The 17,461-nt window shown below is 43.6% G+C and overlaps 1 protein-coding gene across 2 annotated transcripts in view; it reads left to right on the forward strand.

Moving 5' to 3' along the window:
• The window catches only part of TYK2 (tyrosine kinase 2), a 2,798,586-nt gene that overhangs the window by 1,578,031 nt on the left and 1,203,094 nt on the right, over positions 1-17,461 (forward strand). For both annotated transcript variants that reach the window (XM_044084572.1, XM_044084573.1), the window contains one exon: positions 10,442-10,634. In XM_044084572.1, coding sequence (XP_043940507.1) covers positions 10,442-10,634 — 193 coding nt within the window. The remainder of the gene's footprint in view (positions 1-10,441; positions 10,635-17,461) is intronic.

The raw sequence follows: 17,461 nt of genomic DNA on the forward strand, positions 1-17,461 counted from the left end.
GGGGCGCACATGGAGGGCAGATGTATTCAAGGACAATGGTCTCCAAAGGAAACACATCTGCATATCAACCAAAAAGAAATGCTGGCAGTAATGCATGCCATCGAGGCCTTTCGGCAACAACTTCAGCAAGGCCACCTGCTAATATGGACAGACAACACCACTGTGATGTGGTACATAAACAAGCAGGGGGGCACCCATTCTTACCCCCTTTGCAGACTGACAATGAATCTTTGGGAAAAATCACTGAGCCTAAACATACAGCTGCAATCCCAGTTTGTTCCAGGCAAAGACAATGTGCTGGCGGACAGCCTAAGCAGGAATTTCCTAGACCCCCACGAGTGGAGGTTACATCCAGAAATATTCATATGACTCACCTCGACATGGGGCAGGCCAGAAGTAGACCTATTTGCCTCCCACCTCAATCATCATCTACAAAAGTTCTGTTCAAGGACATATCATTCACAAGCATGGAAAATAGATGCTCTCTCATTCAACTGGAACTTCCTAAAAATCTATGCATTCCCACCTCTGCCACTGATGACCACAGTATTACTAAAGATCAAAGCAGAGAAGCCCAAGGGGATCCTAATCGCTCCAGACTGGCCAAGACAACACTGGTATCCACTACTACGGAGCATATGTCACAACAAAAAGTGGGCCCTTTCCCCAATGGCCCCAACTTTTGACTCAGCACAACTTCAAGACAGTACATCCCAACATTCAGACGCTGCAGCTAACAGCTTGGGAGATCCCATGAATAACCTCAATCTATCTCTCTCCAAGGAAGTTCAGCGGATACTAACAGAAGCCCGAAGACCATCCACCAGAAAGGTTTACTCAGCAAAATGGAAGAGATTCAGCATTTGGAATACCAGCAAGGGTCATGATGCATCATTACTGAACATCCCACTCATTCTGGAATATTTGGCAGATATGCTACAGAATGGACTCTCATATTCTTCCATAAAAATACATGCTTCAGCTATCTCAGCTAGATACAACACTGATCCACCTGTGTTTTCACATCCTTTGTTAAGGCAATTCCTTAGGGGAATCAAGAATATAAAGCCACCAAGAAAGGCTCCAGTACCAGCTTGGGATCTCAACTTTGTCCTAGAAAAACTGACTCTACCCCCCTTTGAGCCAGCAGCTTCTGTGGACTTACAATTTCTCTCATGGAAGACAGCTTTCCTGTTGGCAGTTACCTCAGCAAGAAGGGTTTCGGAATTACAGGCCCTAATGGCAATACCACCGTTCATAACCTTTCACAGAGACAGGGTCTCCTTACGAACCAACCCTACCTTTCTGCCAAAAGTGGTATCTAGGGTTTCTTTAAATCAAGCAATTCACCTGCCTACCTTCTTTCCCAATCCTGAGAACAAAGGGGAAAGACTGTTGCATACCTTGGACATTCACAGACAACTTCGCTACTACCTGGACAGAACCAAGACCAGTAGGAAGTCTGATCAGCTTTTTGTAGCTTACGCCCCTGGAGTACAAGGGAAAGCAATTTCCAAACAGACTATTTCAAAATGGATTGGACATTGCATCAGTTTCTGTTATTCCTTCCATGGAAAGAGTGTACCAGCCAATGTCAGACCACACTCCACCAGAGCTACAGCCACCTCTACAGCATTCTTAAGAGGGGTGCCTACAAAAGACATTCTAGAAGCTGCTACATGGAGCTCCGTGCATACATTCTCCAAACACTACAACCTCCCTTTATATTCAGATCCAGAGCAGGCTTTGCTTCGGCAGTCCTGCAGGGATTGATAGCTACACCATCCTTTTCTTAGAGCATTCCACCTCCCCCAGCTAAGCTATGGTATTCAACCCATATGTTATGACTGCAGTTGCATTCTTGAAGGACATAGTACAGTTTTGTACCTACCATAAATGTAGATGTCCGATAGATATGCAACTGCAGTCGGCTTCCTCCCTCCTTCCCTCTATGCCTTGGGTCCACTCCTCTCCCTGTTATCCTTAGCTGGGGATATCTGTTATGGTGTATCTGTTTATTGCTTATTTATTTGTCTGGAAACCTGTTTTTGTCTTCCAATTTGATTACAGCCTTCCTTGGAGGGCACCTGGCATCTGGGGCAAGAAACACTGAAGAAGATGGCGTTGGCTGATGCTTATGTACTCCAGCTGCTCTGACGTCGGAGAGAAATGCGACATCAGCCGATGTCGGACCCAGACTTTGGAATCCGGCCGACCGAGGGCTGCCTGAGGCAGGACAACCCATATGTTATGACTGCAGTTGCATATCTATCGGACATCTACATTTATGGTAGGTACAAAACTGTACTTTCCCCTATGCTGTACTGGGATAATTCTGTACTTCAGGGAAACAAATGGATGCAGTCTGATTTGGGAAGGCTTGATAGGCAGCAGGCAGGGGACAAAAAGGACCTAGGAAAAAATGTGGTTTATCATCTTAGTGCTTAAGCCATTGTATGAAATTTGGTTTTGGTTTTCTGCACATGTATTTTGGCTATCCCACCCCTTCTCATTCGAGTACTGTTTCTTGGCTGTGCTTGCTTAACAGCTCAAAGGTTGTTTTCATTATGGTTTCATTAAAAGCAGTCCTTTATTTTCCTGTATGCTTCCTTCCTATTCTGTTTCGAGGCTTTTTAAAAACGTTCTCTCTCCTCCCCCCTTTTTCTCAACCTCAGCGTACCTGAAAGTTGTGGCAGTTACCATGATGTGGCTTTTCTGCTGTTCTCGGACTGAGTGCGAGTACATAATCTTAATCTGGTAGAATCATTCCTGAGGCCTTTGTAGCAGAGCTATAGTAGCAGCACTGCTGTTGGGGAGGAAGGGAGGATGAGTATAAGCCTACTCAGACAGGAATATGGTCAGTGTGACAAACATCTCTTATAATTACAGAGGTACCGTGAAGCTTCACTTCTTGACATATTATTTAACCAAAGATTATTTTCATTAGAGTTCCCTTACAAACACTTAAATATCTAACTGACCCTCTTAAGTATAATTGTTTATCTTATGATGTCTCATATACTACTGTGGTAGGCATATAAATTAATTGTGATACAAAAAGGGTCATTGCACTCGGAGAGTTACCCGCAAGTACATTTTGGTCATACTCTACTGCTTATGTCATACATGTTATTACAGTGGGCTCCCTCTTATCCATTCTCGCTTAGGCTGGATAAACAAATGGCTGGTTTATCAGAAAAAACATACAAAATAATATTTATAGGTTACAAATCAGTGAGAATAACAGGATTTTTTTAATATGCATTTTTTTAGTGGTCTAAAACTCAAATGTCTGTCATTATTTAGGCCAGAGGAGTTGCAAGCGGTGTTCTCTGCTGTCTTTTGCTAGCAGTACAGCAGAAATTTGATGGCCAGTTAAAGAGGAGGCTGGTTAAAGAGAGGCTGGATAACAGGGCATCTACTGTAGTTTGCTTTACTTGTATAAACAGAGCAGTGCAGCTTTGTCAAATACTGGGATGTTAGACATCTTTCAGTTTGTGGTTGTTTTTAAGTGACAAGCGTATATGGTTTTCAAACAGCTCCTCAGCAGTAGAACATTGCAGTGCTTCTAATAGCTGGATTCCTGGACCTCTCAACCTGTTGGTGCAAGAAATGTGGGCATAACCTAAAGTAATGGGAGTCAAAGGCCAAAAATGAGGGACAAGTTTTAAATATAGTTCTCAAACCTAAAAGTTGTTAGATTTTGAGTTAGTATGCATTTCCTTAAGGGTTTGAAGTCTGCCACTGAAATGCCTGTCATTATTAAGTGACTACAGTCCTCAGTGATTTGTCAGCCCCCCCCCCCCCCAAAAAAAAAAAAAAAAAATTGGAGACAGTCCAAGAACATGTGGCAAAGATCTGGACAATCGAGAAGTATGTTCCTGAGAAATATCTGAAAGTACAGCTGACAGTCCATCTGCCATGAAAATTATATGTTAACTTATTTCGTGCCACTAAATGATCACTTGCTTCCCCCATTCATCCCAGCCTTGCTTGACAAATAGCAGAACCAGTACTAAATCAGTAGGAATAAAACAAACACATGACAGAAATGTTCGGAATATAACAAGTCACTTTTGTTTTGTAGTGTAGCAGTTTCTGGATCATGGATTTTAGTCTTCAATGTAGCTTTTTCAGTATACTGTTTAATCTGAAGTAGGGACTTCATTTGTCAGCAACCTGTGGGTCTTGGATCCGATATCGGATCCGAGCCGGCAACTTGTTTCAAGCTAATGGATCTGAGCTCCTAGCTCCTCCCCTCACCCATAATCCCTTGCCAACCCTCCATGACCTCAGATCTAGTTTGCCGCGCTTGTGGATAGCTGGATTTCATTGAGCTCAAGTAAATCGTCAGTTAAGTGTGTTTTTCTGTCAAACTCTCTTCCTTTTTTAAAAAATTTAAAGTGTGTAAGAGTTAGGTACCCTGTAGTGTAAAAATATATTTCTTTTACTTAGTTTTTTCCCTTCCTTCGCTGGTCGTTAGGAGTGTGTGTGTGTGTTGTGTTTTTGGGGCCTGTGTGTTTGTGTAGCACTACCTTTTTTCTTTTAAGTATGGCTGAGGCCCCAAAAGCCATTTTTTCTAAATGTACCGAGTGTGGCCATAAGCTCTCCCCGGCTGATGGCCACACTCTGTGCGTTCAGTGCCTTGGGGTTGAACACCTCACCTCAGGCTGTACCATTTGTGTAGCGTTCAACCCCAGGGCACTGAAAGAGCGGAGGTCGAAGCTGGTCTTGGCAGGACTTTTACTCCCTGACTCTACCCCGGCCTCCGCTGCTCCCGTGGCACTACCACAGGCTGTGGTTGTTGCCACTCCTGCCCCCTTCCTTCGGCCGGGACTCAAACTCCCGCTAAAGCGCTGGAGGACAGGGAGGCTAGGAGAGAGAAACGGAGGGAGAAGCACCACAAACGGTGGGCTGAGGCCTCCGCTTCGGCCTCGCCAGCTAAGCGGGCTTCTCCCTCCACTGCTTCCAGGTCTCCTCCTCCTCGGCTCCGATCCCCTTGTTTCTCCCCAGGACCCGAGGAGGAGGAGGCCCGATCTCCATCGAGGTCATCGAGGCGGCATTCCAGGCCTGCCTCGGTGGCCTCTTCGAGATCTACGTTCAGCATGTCTGATGCAGACTTAGACCGGATGATGCGAAGATTCATCCAGGCCCAGCTGCAGATGGGAGTGCTCTTGCCTCCCCCCCCCCCCTTTGGGGGGGAGCTCGACACCTTTTTTCCATCCAATTGCTCCTTCTCCGACCCGCTACCTGGGTTCAGAGCGTTCGGAGCCGAGCAGCGTTGGAGCCGGGGGTGGGTCGGCGCCGACAGTACTTGGTACTTCGGATCCGTCTCTGCCCTCGAGCCTGTCAGATCCGACCTCTCGGAGCCGTGGCCCGAGCTTCGGATCCAAGGGATTCAGTGTGCCTTCGGCTCCATCCAGGTCGGAACGCACTGGTCCTTCGGATCCGATGGTCTCTGTGCCGGTTCCGATCCCTTCACTGGATCCGAATGGGAGCCGACTCTTGGAGCCCAGAGAGTGTGGTTCCTCCTCGGCCTTCGATGTAGTGGAGAGGGCTCTGTTGAGAGCATCCGGACCCCCGGCCCTTGTCTTGGCTCCACCCTGCACTCCCTCTCTGCTGGGCCAGGCTTCCATCACCCGGCCAAAGGGACAGCCTGCTTCAATGTCTCAGGTAGTTCCATTGGAACAGGATGTTACTGGCGAGGCCTCCTCGGTCAGCCCCCCCCCCCGAGGAAGTGCCCCGCAAGCATAAGTGCAAGAGGAGGCACGTGGACTCTCCTGAGTCCTTAACTGAGGACACGGACTTGGATGAAGGGGAAGGCTCCCCAAGATCACCCCCTGAGGATGTCTCCTTTGGAGACATCATGGAGATGCTGAGGATCAGAGGTGAGTGGTCTGCCCCCAAGTCTTCCTCCAATGAGTCCGTGTTTCTGGAGGCATTCGAAGCAGGCCCATCTACCTCTTGGGTGTCCCCTCTGGCCGACCCCTTGGTGGACCTTATTACCAACAGGACGTGGAAGGATCTGGACACCGTGGAGCCAATAGCCAAATGCCTGGACAGGATACTAAGCTCCCCCTCAGACCGGTCACACTGGAGCAAGGGTCCCCCCGTAGATGCCATGTTGACGGCGGCAGCCACGAATAGGGAACTAGCTCAGGAGAGCCCCTCAGTCCATCCACCGAGCAAGGAGTCCCGCTCGATGGACTGCTTAGGGAAGCGAGTTTCTAGTTCAGCGACCTTCTCGGTAAGGTCTCTGAACTATATGACATGTGATCAGGATGCAGTGGGATCTTATTAAAGAATACGCTGCCCCCCCCCCCCGAGTCCATGTCGGCGGAGGACAAACAATTGTACTCCACCCAAATGGCCACTCTGAGATCCATTTCAAATACCTCTATGTGGCTATTGTCCACGCCACCGAGGGAGCTAGGGCTAGTGGAGCGGGCCTAGTCATGAGACGTCAGGCCTGGTTCCGTCATTGTGACTTTGCGGAGCCCTTTAAAGTGTCTTTTGCGAACGCCCCTTTCGATGGTTCTGCCCTGTTTGGCAGAACGGTTCACGAGACACTTGTCCAGAGCGAGAAGGACGGGAAGACATTGTCTGCCGTCGGAGTCCGCTTTTCTGCGCCCCAGTGGTCCTTTTCGAAGAATAAAAAGGGTCAGAAGAAGATGTGGTTCCAGAAATCGCAACATTCCCAACCCGCTCCAGACAACCAGTCCTTCCGTGGCAGAGGAGGACAGGGAGGACGCCGCCCCAGGGGCAGAGGGGCTCCAAGAAACTTTGGGTCCAGAGAACCTTTCTCTGACCGGCCCATACAGCAGCCCTGAAGGGTTGCCCGACTGCTCCACTCTAGAGGCAGTCGGGGGCGCTTCTCGGAGCACCTAGCGGCATGGGAGTCCATCACAACAGACCACTGGGTGCTTCGAATTATATCCAGAGGGTACAAAATACCATTACTTCATGTCCCCAAATTCAAGAACCTCCCCGATGTACCACCCGATCAGAGGGAGGCTGCAGCCGCAGAAATTCAGCAGCTGCTAAGAAAGAGCCATCCAGCCCGTCCCCCAAGACCAGCTCAGGGTTCTACTCCAGGTTCTTTTTGGTGCCAAAAAAGACGGGGGACTTCAGACCGATTTTAGACCTGTCCCGCTTGAACCTGTCGGTAACCAAGGAAAAATTCCGAATGGTTACTCTTCAATCTATTCTCCCCCTTCTAAGGGAGAACGATTGGATGTGCTCTATAGACCTCAAGGATGCGTACTACCACATTCTAATGGATAGACGATCCAGGAAGTTCCTCCGCTTCCGGCTGGGAGCCACTCACTACCAGTTCAGGGTCCTTCCCTTTGGCCTCACCACAGCCCCCGGGGTGTTCAGCAAGGTATTAGCAGTGATTGCGGCCCTCCTGAGACTCCACGGAATACAGGTCTTTCCGTACCTGGACAACTGGCTCCTGACCGCCCCAACAAGGCATCTACTTTGCTCAGCCAGAGATTTCTTTCTCCGCCTAGCCCCACAGATAGGCATCACCATCAATGCAGATAAATCCTTTCTGGCCCTGACACAAGCCATAGAATTCATAGGAGCCAGAATAGACACCAGAGAGCTACGAGCCTTTCTAACGTCCGAACGACTTTGGAATTTGCAACCCCATGTGCGGGCTATCCTCTAATCAGAGACCCCACCAGCGAAATTGGTCCTGAGGGTGCTGGGCTCCATGGCGGCAGCGATAACTCTCCTTCCATGCGCCCGTCTGAACATGCGGGTACTGCAATAGACCCTTCTAGTACAATGGTCCTTTCTGTCTTTTCCTCTTCATCACCCCATTGCTATCAGTAAGGCTTGCAGGAGGGCTCTATTATGGTGGCTCCATGCTCCGGACCTCCATACGGGCCGACCCTTCTGCACCTCTCCCCCTCTTGCCACGGTGACCATGGATGCCTCCCGCCTCGGGTGGGGGGGGGGCATTATTCAGGCAGGATGGTCCAAGGCACGTGGAACGATACAGAGACCTCCCTGCATATCAACGTTCTGGAGATGAGAGCGGTGCTGTATGCGTTGCAAGCACTTAAGAGTCTCCGCCCCGTAGGAACGATTGCAATTCAGTCGGACAGCATGTCGGTTGTCTGGTACATCAACAAACAGGGGGGAACCAGGTCTTACCTTCTATGCCGCGAAGCCATGAGAGTGTGGGAATGGGCGATCTCCACCAACCGCTTTCTGATTGCAACGCACATTCCGGGGCGGACCAACATCCTAGCGGACAAACTCAGTCGCACCCTTCTTACCCCGTATGAGTGGTCTCTCAACCCACTAGTAGCGAAGCAGATATTCGCAATATGGGGGCAACCCTGCTGCGATCTTTTTGCCTCTCCCTCAAACACCAAATGCGGCAATTTCTTCACTCTGATTCCCCCTCCAGGGGAAACTCTAAGAGACGCTCTGGTGCATGCTTGGCCACCCGGTCTACTTTATGCCTATCCTCCTCTACCCCTGATGCTGCAACTCTTACAGAAAGCCTCGCGGTTGGGGAGCAGGATGATCCTCATTGCCCCATTCTGGCCTCGGCAAATTTTGTTCCCTTACCTGTGGTCCCACCTAGTGAATCCTCCTTGGATTCTGGATCCCAGTCCGGATCTAATCTCCCATTCGTCGGACTTACCAACCCCAAATCTGGACAATCTGAAGCTGACAGCTTGGTTGCTCCAGTTCCACTCCTAGTTAGGACTCCCAGTATCTCTTCACCAGTCAAAGCCATCCTTGTGGCAGCACATAAGCCCTCCACCAGGAAAGTGTACCGCAGTAAATGGAAACGTTTCTCCATCTGGGCGGAGCATCATAATCTAGATCCCTTTACGGCTCCTCTTCCATTCATATTAGACTTCCTAACTGAACTTTTTCAGGAAGGTGCTAGTTGCTCAACTGTCAAAGTGCAATTGGCTGCCATCTCCCATTACCATGTGGGGCATGATACAGGGCCTTTGATATCGGCCAAGTTGTGTAAAACCTTTCTCAAGGGCACCTTTTTGCTTAGACCCCCCTATAAAAGAAGCCGTACCACCTTGGGATCTTTCACTAGTTCTTCAAGCCTTGACTGCTCCACCTTTTGAACCTGCAGCTTCAGTAGATCTCAAATTCTTGTCCTAGAAAACAGCATTCCTTGTAGCCATTACTTCTGCAAAAAGAGTTTCGGAGCTTCAAGCTCTTTCTGTGAAGCCTCCTTATTTGATCTTTCATCCGGACAGAGTGTACCTCAGGATCAATCCCTCTTTCCTTCCCAAAATAGCATCAGAAACCAATATAAATCAATCCATAAATTTACTGGTTTTCTTCCCTAAATATCAGAATAAAGGAGAGTACAAGCTGCACTCATTAGATGTTCATAGGCAGCTACGTTTTTATACTCATAGAACAGCTGGTCATAGACAATCCGACCAACTGTTCGTTTCCTTTGCCAAATTTAATTTGGGGAAAGCTATATCAAAAGTATCTCTATCACGCTGGATTTCACAATGTATCCTATTAGCGTACCAAGCCTCTGGGAGACCCGCACCTGAAGGAGTTCGCACACATTCCACTCGTTCCATCTCTACTTTTGCGGCCTTCAAGTCTAGAGTTCCATTGGATGATATTTGTTCGGCAGCCACTTGGGCTTCATATCATACCTTTATTAACCACTACAAACTGGACGTGATTTCTAGAGGGAGAGCATCCTTTGGCTCTGCGGTGCTCCACAATATCCTTCCATGATGGCCACCCAAGATTCAGGTAGCTGGGGACTCTATCCCACAGGTTGCTGACAAATGAAGTCCCTACTTCAGATTAAGAAGTTATGTACTCGCCATAACGTTCCATCTGAGTAGGTAGCTTCATTTGGCTGCAACCATCCCCCCTCCTTCCCCCTGGCCTTCAGCGGATCTGTGTTAGTTGGATACCCTTTTTGGGTTCATATTGGGGGGCAAACTCGATCTGAGGTCATGGAGGGTTGGCAGGGGATTATGGGTGAGGGGAGGAGCTAGGAGCTCGGATCCATTAGCTTGAAGCAAGTTGCCGGCTCGGATCCGATATTGGATCCAAGACCCACAGGTTGCAGACAAATGAAGCTACCTACTCAGATGGAACGTTATGGTGAGTACATAACTTCTTATTCTAGGTCATGAAGTTTTTGAAAAGTATATTCCTTATGTATAAAGTAGGATGGAAGAAGACCTTCTTTTCATATAGGCTAGAAAACCTGAATGTTCTCCAAACAACGGTAAGGATGATGAAAATAAGTAAACTGTATTTTTAGTAAGTTGTCATAGCCAAGATATTTAAATCAGGTAATATATTTCAGGGCCGAATTGACTTTTAAGAGAATTTGTTGCACTGGCTTTTGGAAATGCATTTTGATGTGTGAAACTTGGTGGAAAATTGTAATGATTAAATGTCTTTTCAGACAAATGGACTGATGAATCATTTTCAGTACAAGCAGTTTCGAATTCTGAGAAAGGATACCTCTTTCGTTTTAGAAGGATGGGACAGAGAATTCTCCAGTATAAAAGAATTGTCCGACAGTTTAAGAGGGTGCACACTAAAGTGTGGAGATGAATGTTATGCAGTGAAAAAATGTTGCCTGCCCAAACCAGCAGGTATGTTTATGGTTTTAAAGCAGTGATTTTGTCTGCTAGAAGCCTGAAACTAATTAACCTCCCCCAAGGTTGTGTGTGATGACTCAGTGTTGTGTGTGTGTGTACAGATATGAACATGCACATACATGATGCAAACGTACTAAAATTAGGAATGTATATATGTTTGTTAAGGTAGAGAAATGTTAAATGTGACCACTCCCACTGGAGGTAAGTAGCAAAGATGCTCTTTTTTTGTCCAGGTGTAAGGGTAATAGTTGTTTGATCTTAGATGTCAGGGAGAAAGCATTTCAGGGACTTTTCCTTCTGTTTGGCATACTTACTAATTCCTGTAAAAATTGATTTTTTTTCACTTGAAACACTAAGGAGTTTTGCTCATTGGTTGGCACATTTGGTTGAGAGAAGTGTTCTGCTGTTGGGGAGGCAGAGTGAGTATATGTCCACTCCGAGAGGAATATGGTCAGTGTGATGTCTTGACATCTTATTTAATAGTCTTTTAAAACAGTAATGCTTTACTGTTTACAGAGGAGCTACCAAAAAATAAGGGACTTAGCCAAGCAGTCCAATTTCTGTGCCTTCATTTTCAATTCAACAATCACATTTTCCTTTGCACAAGAAATGTGTTATCAGTGGAATATTATAACAGTTATGTTAACAACTGTCGACCACAGAAGACTTAAGTAATTGTTTACATCCATGTGAAGAAAGTATTACATGTACATGTAGTTCATTTTACTGCTTGTCTTGTACACTTTTCAGTTCAGTAGTTTTTCTCTTGATGTTCATCATTATGATCACTGTTGCGGTAGCCTGTCCTGTATGGGTTATATCCTGCACAGGATATAACAGCCAGCAACCTTCTACTCACCCAAATGATTAGTCATCTTAAACTAAGCTGACTAAACAGTCAGGTTTGGGCACCAGATCCTTAGAGCTTTTCTGCCATCGAAAAGAGTGCTGATCTGCAGGTTTTTGAGGATCGAAGGTAGGCTAATACTGTTCCATTGTTGAGCAGATAAGTTCCCTTCATGGGAGAAACCTTCCATGTTACTATTTTACTTCAGAAAGCTTACTTTGTCTTTAAAGGAAGATCTTTTACATTAGGAAAAAGTGTTTTTGTTGACTATATCATAACTTTTAATGTACTTTCAAATAGAAACACACTTTTTTACTTTTCCAATAAAAAGTGGTTAAACGTTGTTTAAATCTGCTTTTTCTGTGGAGAAACTGTGGATGTCCTTAAGTCACTGTAGCAGTATTACAAACCATTGGATTACCTCACCAGATAACGTGGACTTCTGGCATATGACCTAAGCCCGTGGGCATAAGGGTATGTTATTGGAGAGCTTCCAAGATAGCTGCACATTGAGTAACAGCGTAGGTAGTAGTTATTAGTAACTTATTAATATTAAGTTATTAATAGTTATTAGTAGTAGTAGTAGACAGTAGGTCTTCCACTGTAAAAACTGAAACTCAGCAGAGAGGGCTGTAGATGTTTGTGTTTATGGGTAAATTTCGGTAACTGGCTAGTAGTACCTGGATGCCAGAAAAAATGAAATACAGAGCACCTAAAAAACTCCGCTACAAAAAGTAAGGAAGAAACATTGACTGTGAAATGTTCTTCAGCTGTTTGGCAAAAAGCAATGCAACCTTCAGACATGACTTCCAGTAACCTGCAGGGAGATACAAGACAGCTGCACACAGACCTGGGTAAAATAAACAAAACAGTAATGGAGTATATCAACACAAACAACTAAAGGCTGCAAAAAATGGAAGAAGCCTGAAACAGATATTCAGATGAGGTAATAAAGCTGCAAAAATCAGAGGGTGAAATGAATAAAAGGCTGGCTAAATATGAGACTGCTCAGGAAGAGATGTTTAAAAAAAATAACAGAATTAGAGGACAGCGCACAGAGGGAAAACCTGAGATTTTCAGCTATACCAAAGAAGCTGGAAGGAGCAGACTGCATTAATTTTATGAAAGCACAAATAAGCAATTGGACTGGTATTCCACAGCAGGACTTGTTAATTCAAAGGGTACATTGTGTGTATCCTCCAAACCTGGCTATGAGAAAGCAACCTAGACCTTTAGTAAAGATGCAATCCTACCAGCAGAAGGTTCTGATAAAATGGTGGCAGAAAGACAAAATACTAAAAGTGGGAGACAGCAGAGTATTTGTGGAGAATGATTGCTCATTATACCCCAGGCAGAAGAGGAGTAAGTTCATTCCACTATTCAGGGAATGTTGTGACGCAAGTGTGAGACTCAAACTGCTGTACCCAGCTGTTCTTCCCTGGAGGGACAAAAACATTTTTTGATGAAGTACATACTAAGGAGGAAATACAAAAGTTTGTCAAACAAAAAGTGAGCTGTGAAACAGAAGGAGATTCTGCTTCTTGTTCTGGTGATAAAGACCACAGAGGGACTGTACCTGTGAAACTGTTTTCACTGTTTCAACGCAAAATGTTGGAGAGAAGGAAGGGAGCACAAGATTTGACTAGAAGAATCAAGGGTACATTGGAAGTGGAGCAGAGACATGATTTGGGAAATGGAGATGAACATTAATAAAACCAGTAACTTAATGTGGGATTACAGTGCAATAATTATATTTATGAAATATGACAGAACAAGAAAATCTGGAAATATTGGACTTTTTCAGAATTTGTTGTACTTGTGGGGGACTCTAAAGTATACACCCTACTTCATGTCATTAATTTTCAAAAAAATGCTGTGGGGAGGAGAAGAGAGAGGAGAAAGTTAATTGGAAGTAAAGAAAACATATTTTTTTTCTTAATAGTACTATTTTTGTGGTGTATGGTTTTCTTTGCATGCTGTAACGTAAAGCTTTCTCACTTGTTTTCAAGTATAATGGGGTGTAAATAGGTGCTGATATTTTTTCCCCTTTCTTTCTGCCTTTTCTTTCTCCTTGATTAGTTTTAAGAAATGGAGGCACTGCAATGCAAAAAAATACCTGATTAAAAGAGCATGATAAAATAAAAATGTCTTTTTCCTCATTCTTGCATGGGGGAATGACTTGATTAAGGACCTTAGATTGATTTAGTAACAAGTTTTAAGAGAAAGTAAGTTAATGAAAAGAATATTGAATATTGTGAGGCTTTTTTCTAGCAGATGAATGTATGCTTAATAGCAGTTTTGTGTCTGGCCCTCATGTCTCCATGGAAACAATCTGATAGAAAAATTTACTGTCTTATTCTCATGTCTCCATGAGGGCAGAGAGAAATTGGTTGCAGTATGCTAGAGAGTGATTGGCTGGATTAAAGAAAAAAAGAAAAGAGGAAATGGGTAAGAGATAATGTTCTCTGAAAGCATTCAGGGGTTTTCCCAGCTGGGAGAGGTATAAAGATAAGACAAAACCAGGCTGTCAGTTTGGGACATTTGTTCCTATTAGGAGAGTAAAACTTCAAGCATTTAGGGTTTTTTGAGGGCTTTCATTAAAAGAAAAAGTTTTGTAAGATGTGACATAACCTCAACTGGATATGATAAGAAACAACTATATAAAAGTTTAACCTGCCAAACAGTATATACATGTAACACAAAAGCTGGAACTAGACATTTAGCAGAAAAAAAGCTGTTATACGTAACTGGCGGGGATAATAACTTTTCAATACAACAATGATTGCTGTAATGTCTTCAAATATCACTGGTCTTGCAGATAAATACAAAATGAAAGAATAGTGAATTATTTTAAAAATGTAGCGTGCAAATATCTATGTTACAGGAGACACACTTGGAAAGTATTGAACATGTGAATTTGATGAAGAAATTTTTTCAGGATGCTTATTCAATGGAATATCTGGGACAGAGGAAAGAGAATTATTTATATTAATGGCAAGAGGAGCTCCAACAGTGATAAAAGATGATAATGGCACATTTGTAGTGCTAAGGGGCTACTGGCAAGGGAGGAGGATTACACTGGTATGTGTTTATATTCCACCTAAAATTGCTATAATGGAGCTTAAGAAAGTACTGGAAGTAATTATATATATATACATTATATATATATATATTTTTTTTTTTTACACAAAACATTTTTATTAAATTATAATGTCTGACACAGTCTTACATTTATATAAATGCAAATAAAACATAGCAGCACAATCTCATTTATAGACATTATACCTTACAAACCTTGCCAACACAACTGTAGCTGCAAACATTTTACATCACTTTTAATATATCCAGTCATTGTCAGTCAACCATTGCATAGCTCATTCAGATCCTGCCTTCTTTTAAACATTGTTCCTCCTCTGGATGTAATGGTCCCACATTTCCCATTTTTTCCTATGTAATTTACTTCTGCCCCTTTCAAAGGATCCTAGTTCCAGTTGTTTTCTCTCTGTTACTGTCTTTGTGACTTTTAGTAAAGTTGGTTTAGACTTTGATTTCCATTTTCTAGTTTGAGAAATATTCAGTTTTCAGCAAGGAATATTACTTAATAGGCGAGAACTGGAATTTGATTTGCAGCAGTGAGGATGTGTCTTGGGCGGGCCCAGAAGGGAAAGTATAACAAAGGAGGGCAGATTTTTGAATAAATTTATGAAAATATTTGGCATGGAATATGTTGTTGTTTGTCTTTTCGGCTTTTCCTGGCTAGGGGTCGCCACAGCAGAACTCCGGTCTGCTGATGATTAGGAGTAGATTATTTTATGGTGCTGAGTTGCCAACCCAACGCCCATCCTTCAGCAAAGGCACGCCCATTCATGCATGTCTTTCAGAGGCCACTCGTCCGCGGGGAGGACATGCAGACTCCACACAGAAGGCACTCCAGCTGAGAATCGAACAGGAGAACCTCTTGCTGTGAGGCAACAGCGCTACTGCTGTACCACCGCTGCTTCCTGTGAATTCAGTAATAGGAGTTTGGATTGAATTTACCTATTATTCCCCAAAGATATAAAAACTGGGCTAGGCTAGACATAATTTACATTCTACAGGAACATGTGCATTTAATTGAAGGTCTTGATTTAAACTGAATAACTATTTCTGATCATGCGCCAATAGTTAAAATAAAAACACCAGGTAATGACATAAAAATGTGATACTGACTCTTTCTCACCTATCTGTTGAAAAGAGAGGAATTTAAGGAATTGGAGATTATTTAGAAGCTGTTCAACAGTACAGAAATTACTTCTGAAAATGTAGCTAGGGAGTGGGATAAAATTAAGGTAGAGTTTAAAAACAAGGTGGAAACAAAAGAAAGAGAGCTATGGTTAAGAAGCAACAAGAATTATTTAGAGGAACTGGCAAATGTTAAAGTATTGCAGAATGGGGGAATCTCACAGAACAAGAAGAGGATCTACTGCAGAATGCCAAGTAGAAAATAAGGGATTACCTTGATAATATACAAGAGTTTAGAAAGATTGCTGTTAAGCAACTGTTTTTTTGATAACACTAGAGCACAAAAACTTTTAGCACGATGACTCAGGCAACAGAAAGTAGAACGGGCTGTCGCCAAGTTTAGGGATCCTGTAACAAGGAAGGTAACAAGATCCTGTAAAGTCAGAAATATTTTGGAAATTCTATGAGAGTCTGTATAAAGCAGAGAAATATGGAAATGAAGAAAAGATACAAATGGAAATGTTTATGCAAGAATTAAATATGCCAAGGTTAGAGCTAGATGAGGCTGCATTATTAAAAGTTAGGATAGGAAAAGATGAGATAGAAAAATTGTGATGTATAACAATTTACAGGAAAGTCCACAGGAATAGATGGTATTCCTGTGGAAGTTTCGAAGCTAGGAGGTAAAAAAACTGATAAAGATCTGGAAGATTTTAACATTTTTTTAAGAGGAGAAGTACCAACATCCTGGAAGAAAGTGGTAGCTGTAGTACCTACAGATCCAGCTTTATACATGTCCATTTCAATACTAAACTATGATTATGAAGTGTTGATGTCTATAATGGCTAAAAGAATGGCAAATGTAATGCCAAAATTGATAGATATGGATCATTGTGGTTTTGTGGAGGAGAGGCAACCATTTGACAACATTAACAGAACATTGATGATCCAGAGGGAAGCAGAATGTAAGAAAACACCATTGTTTTTGGTGGGTCTTGATTCAGAGAAAGCAATTTGATAAAGCAAACTGGGACTTTGAGCAGATCAATGGATGTATTTGCATTTCCTGAAAAAAATATTAGATTGATTAGGATGATATATGAGGGATCGAAGATGAAAATTAAAGTGGGTGGGGCCCTGTCTAATTTCTGCTTGAGCAGAGGAACCAGGCAGGGGGGGGGGGGTGACCTCTTTCCCCTTTGTTGTCTGCATTATATTTAGAACTGTTGGCAAAGAAAATAAGGAACTCAGAAATTCAAGGATATATTTGGTATGGTAGTCAAGAAAAGATGGCTGTGTTTGCAGATATTATTTTATACCTGACAAAACCAAAAAGAGACATTACAGTATAGTGGAACATTCTGAAACAGTTTCACATCTTTTCGGGATACATAATTAATGATGCTAAAACAAAGGCAATAGCAGTAAATTTTGTACCCACATATGAATTGGTTCAGCAGTGTCCATGTTTATGGGGATGTGATAAAATTAAGTATTTAGGACCATGTATTAAAATGATTCTGGTGTGGCAGCTAAGGATATGTGTGAAGAGACTAAACAAAAGGTAATGCAAAAACTGATAAAATGGAAGCTTTGTTGTATGGATATGGATAGTAAGATACGAGCAGTTAAAATGTTTTTAGTCCTGTTAGACTTAAGCATGGGTCAAGCTTATTTTTATAATCCAGAGGAGAAGTTGTGGATAGCAATTAATAAAGAGCTGAAGGTCTTTATCTGGGAGGGGAAGATGGCA

This window comes from Protopterus annectens, chromosome 9.part0 (assembly GCF_019279795.1).
Source record: "Protopterus annectens isolate FY-2018-M chromosome 9.part0, PAN1.0, whole genome shotgun sequence".
In the NCBI taxonomy this organism is placed as follows: domain Eukaryota; kingdom Metazoa; phylum Chordata; order Ceratodontiformes; family Protopteridae; genus Protopterus; species Protopterus annectens.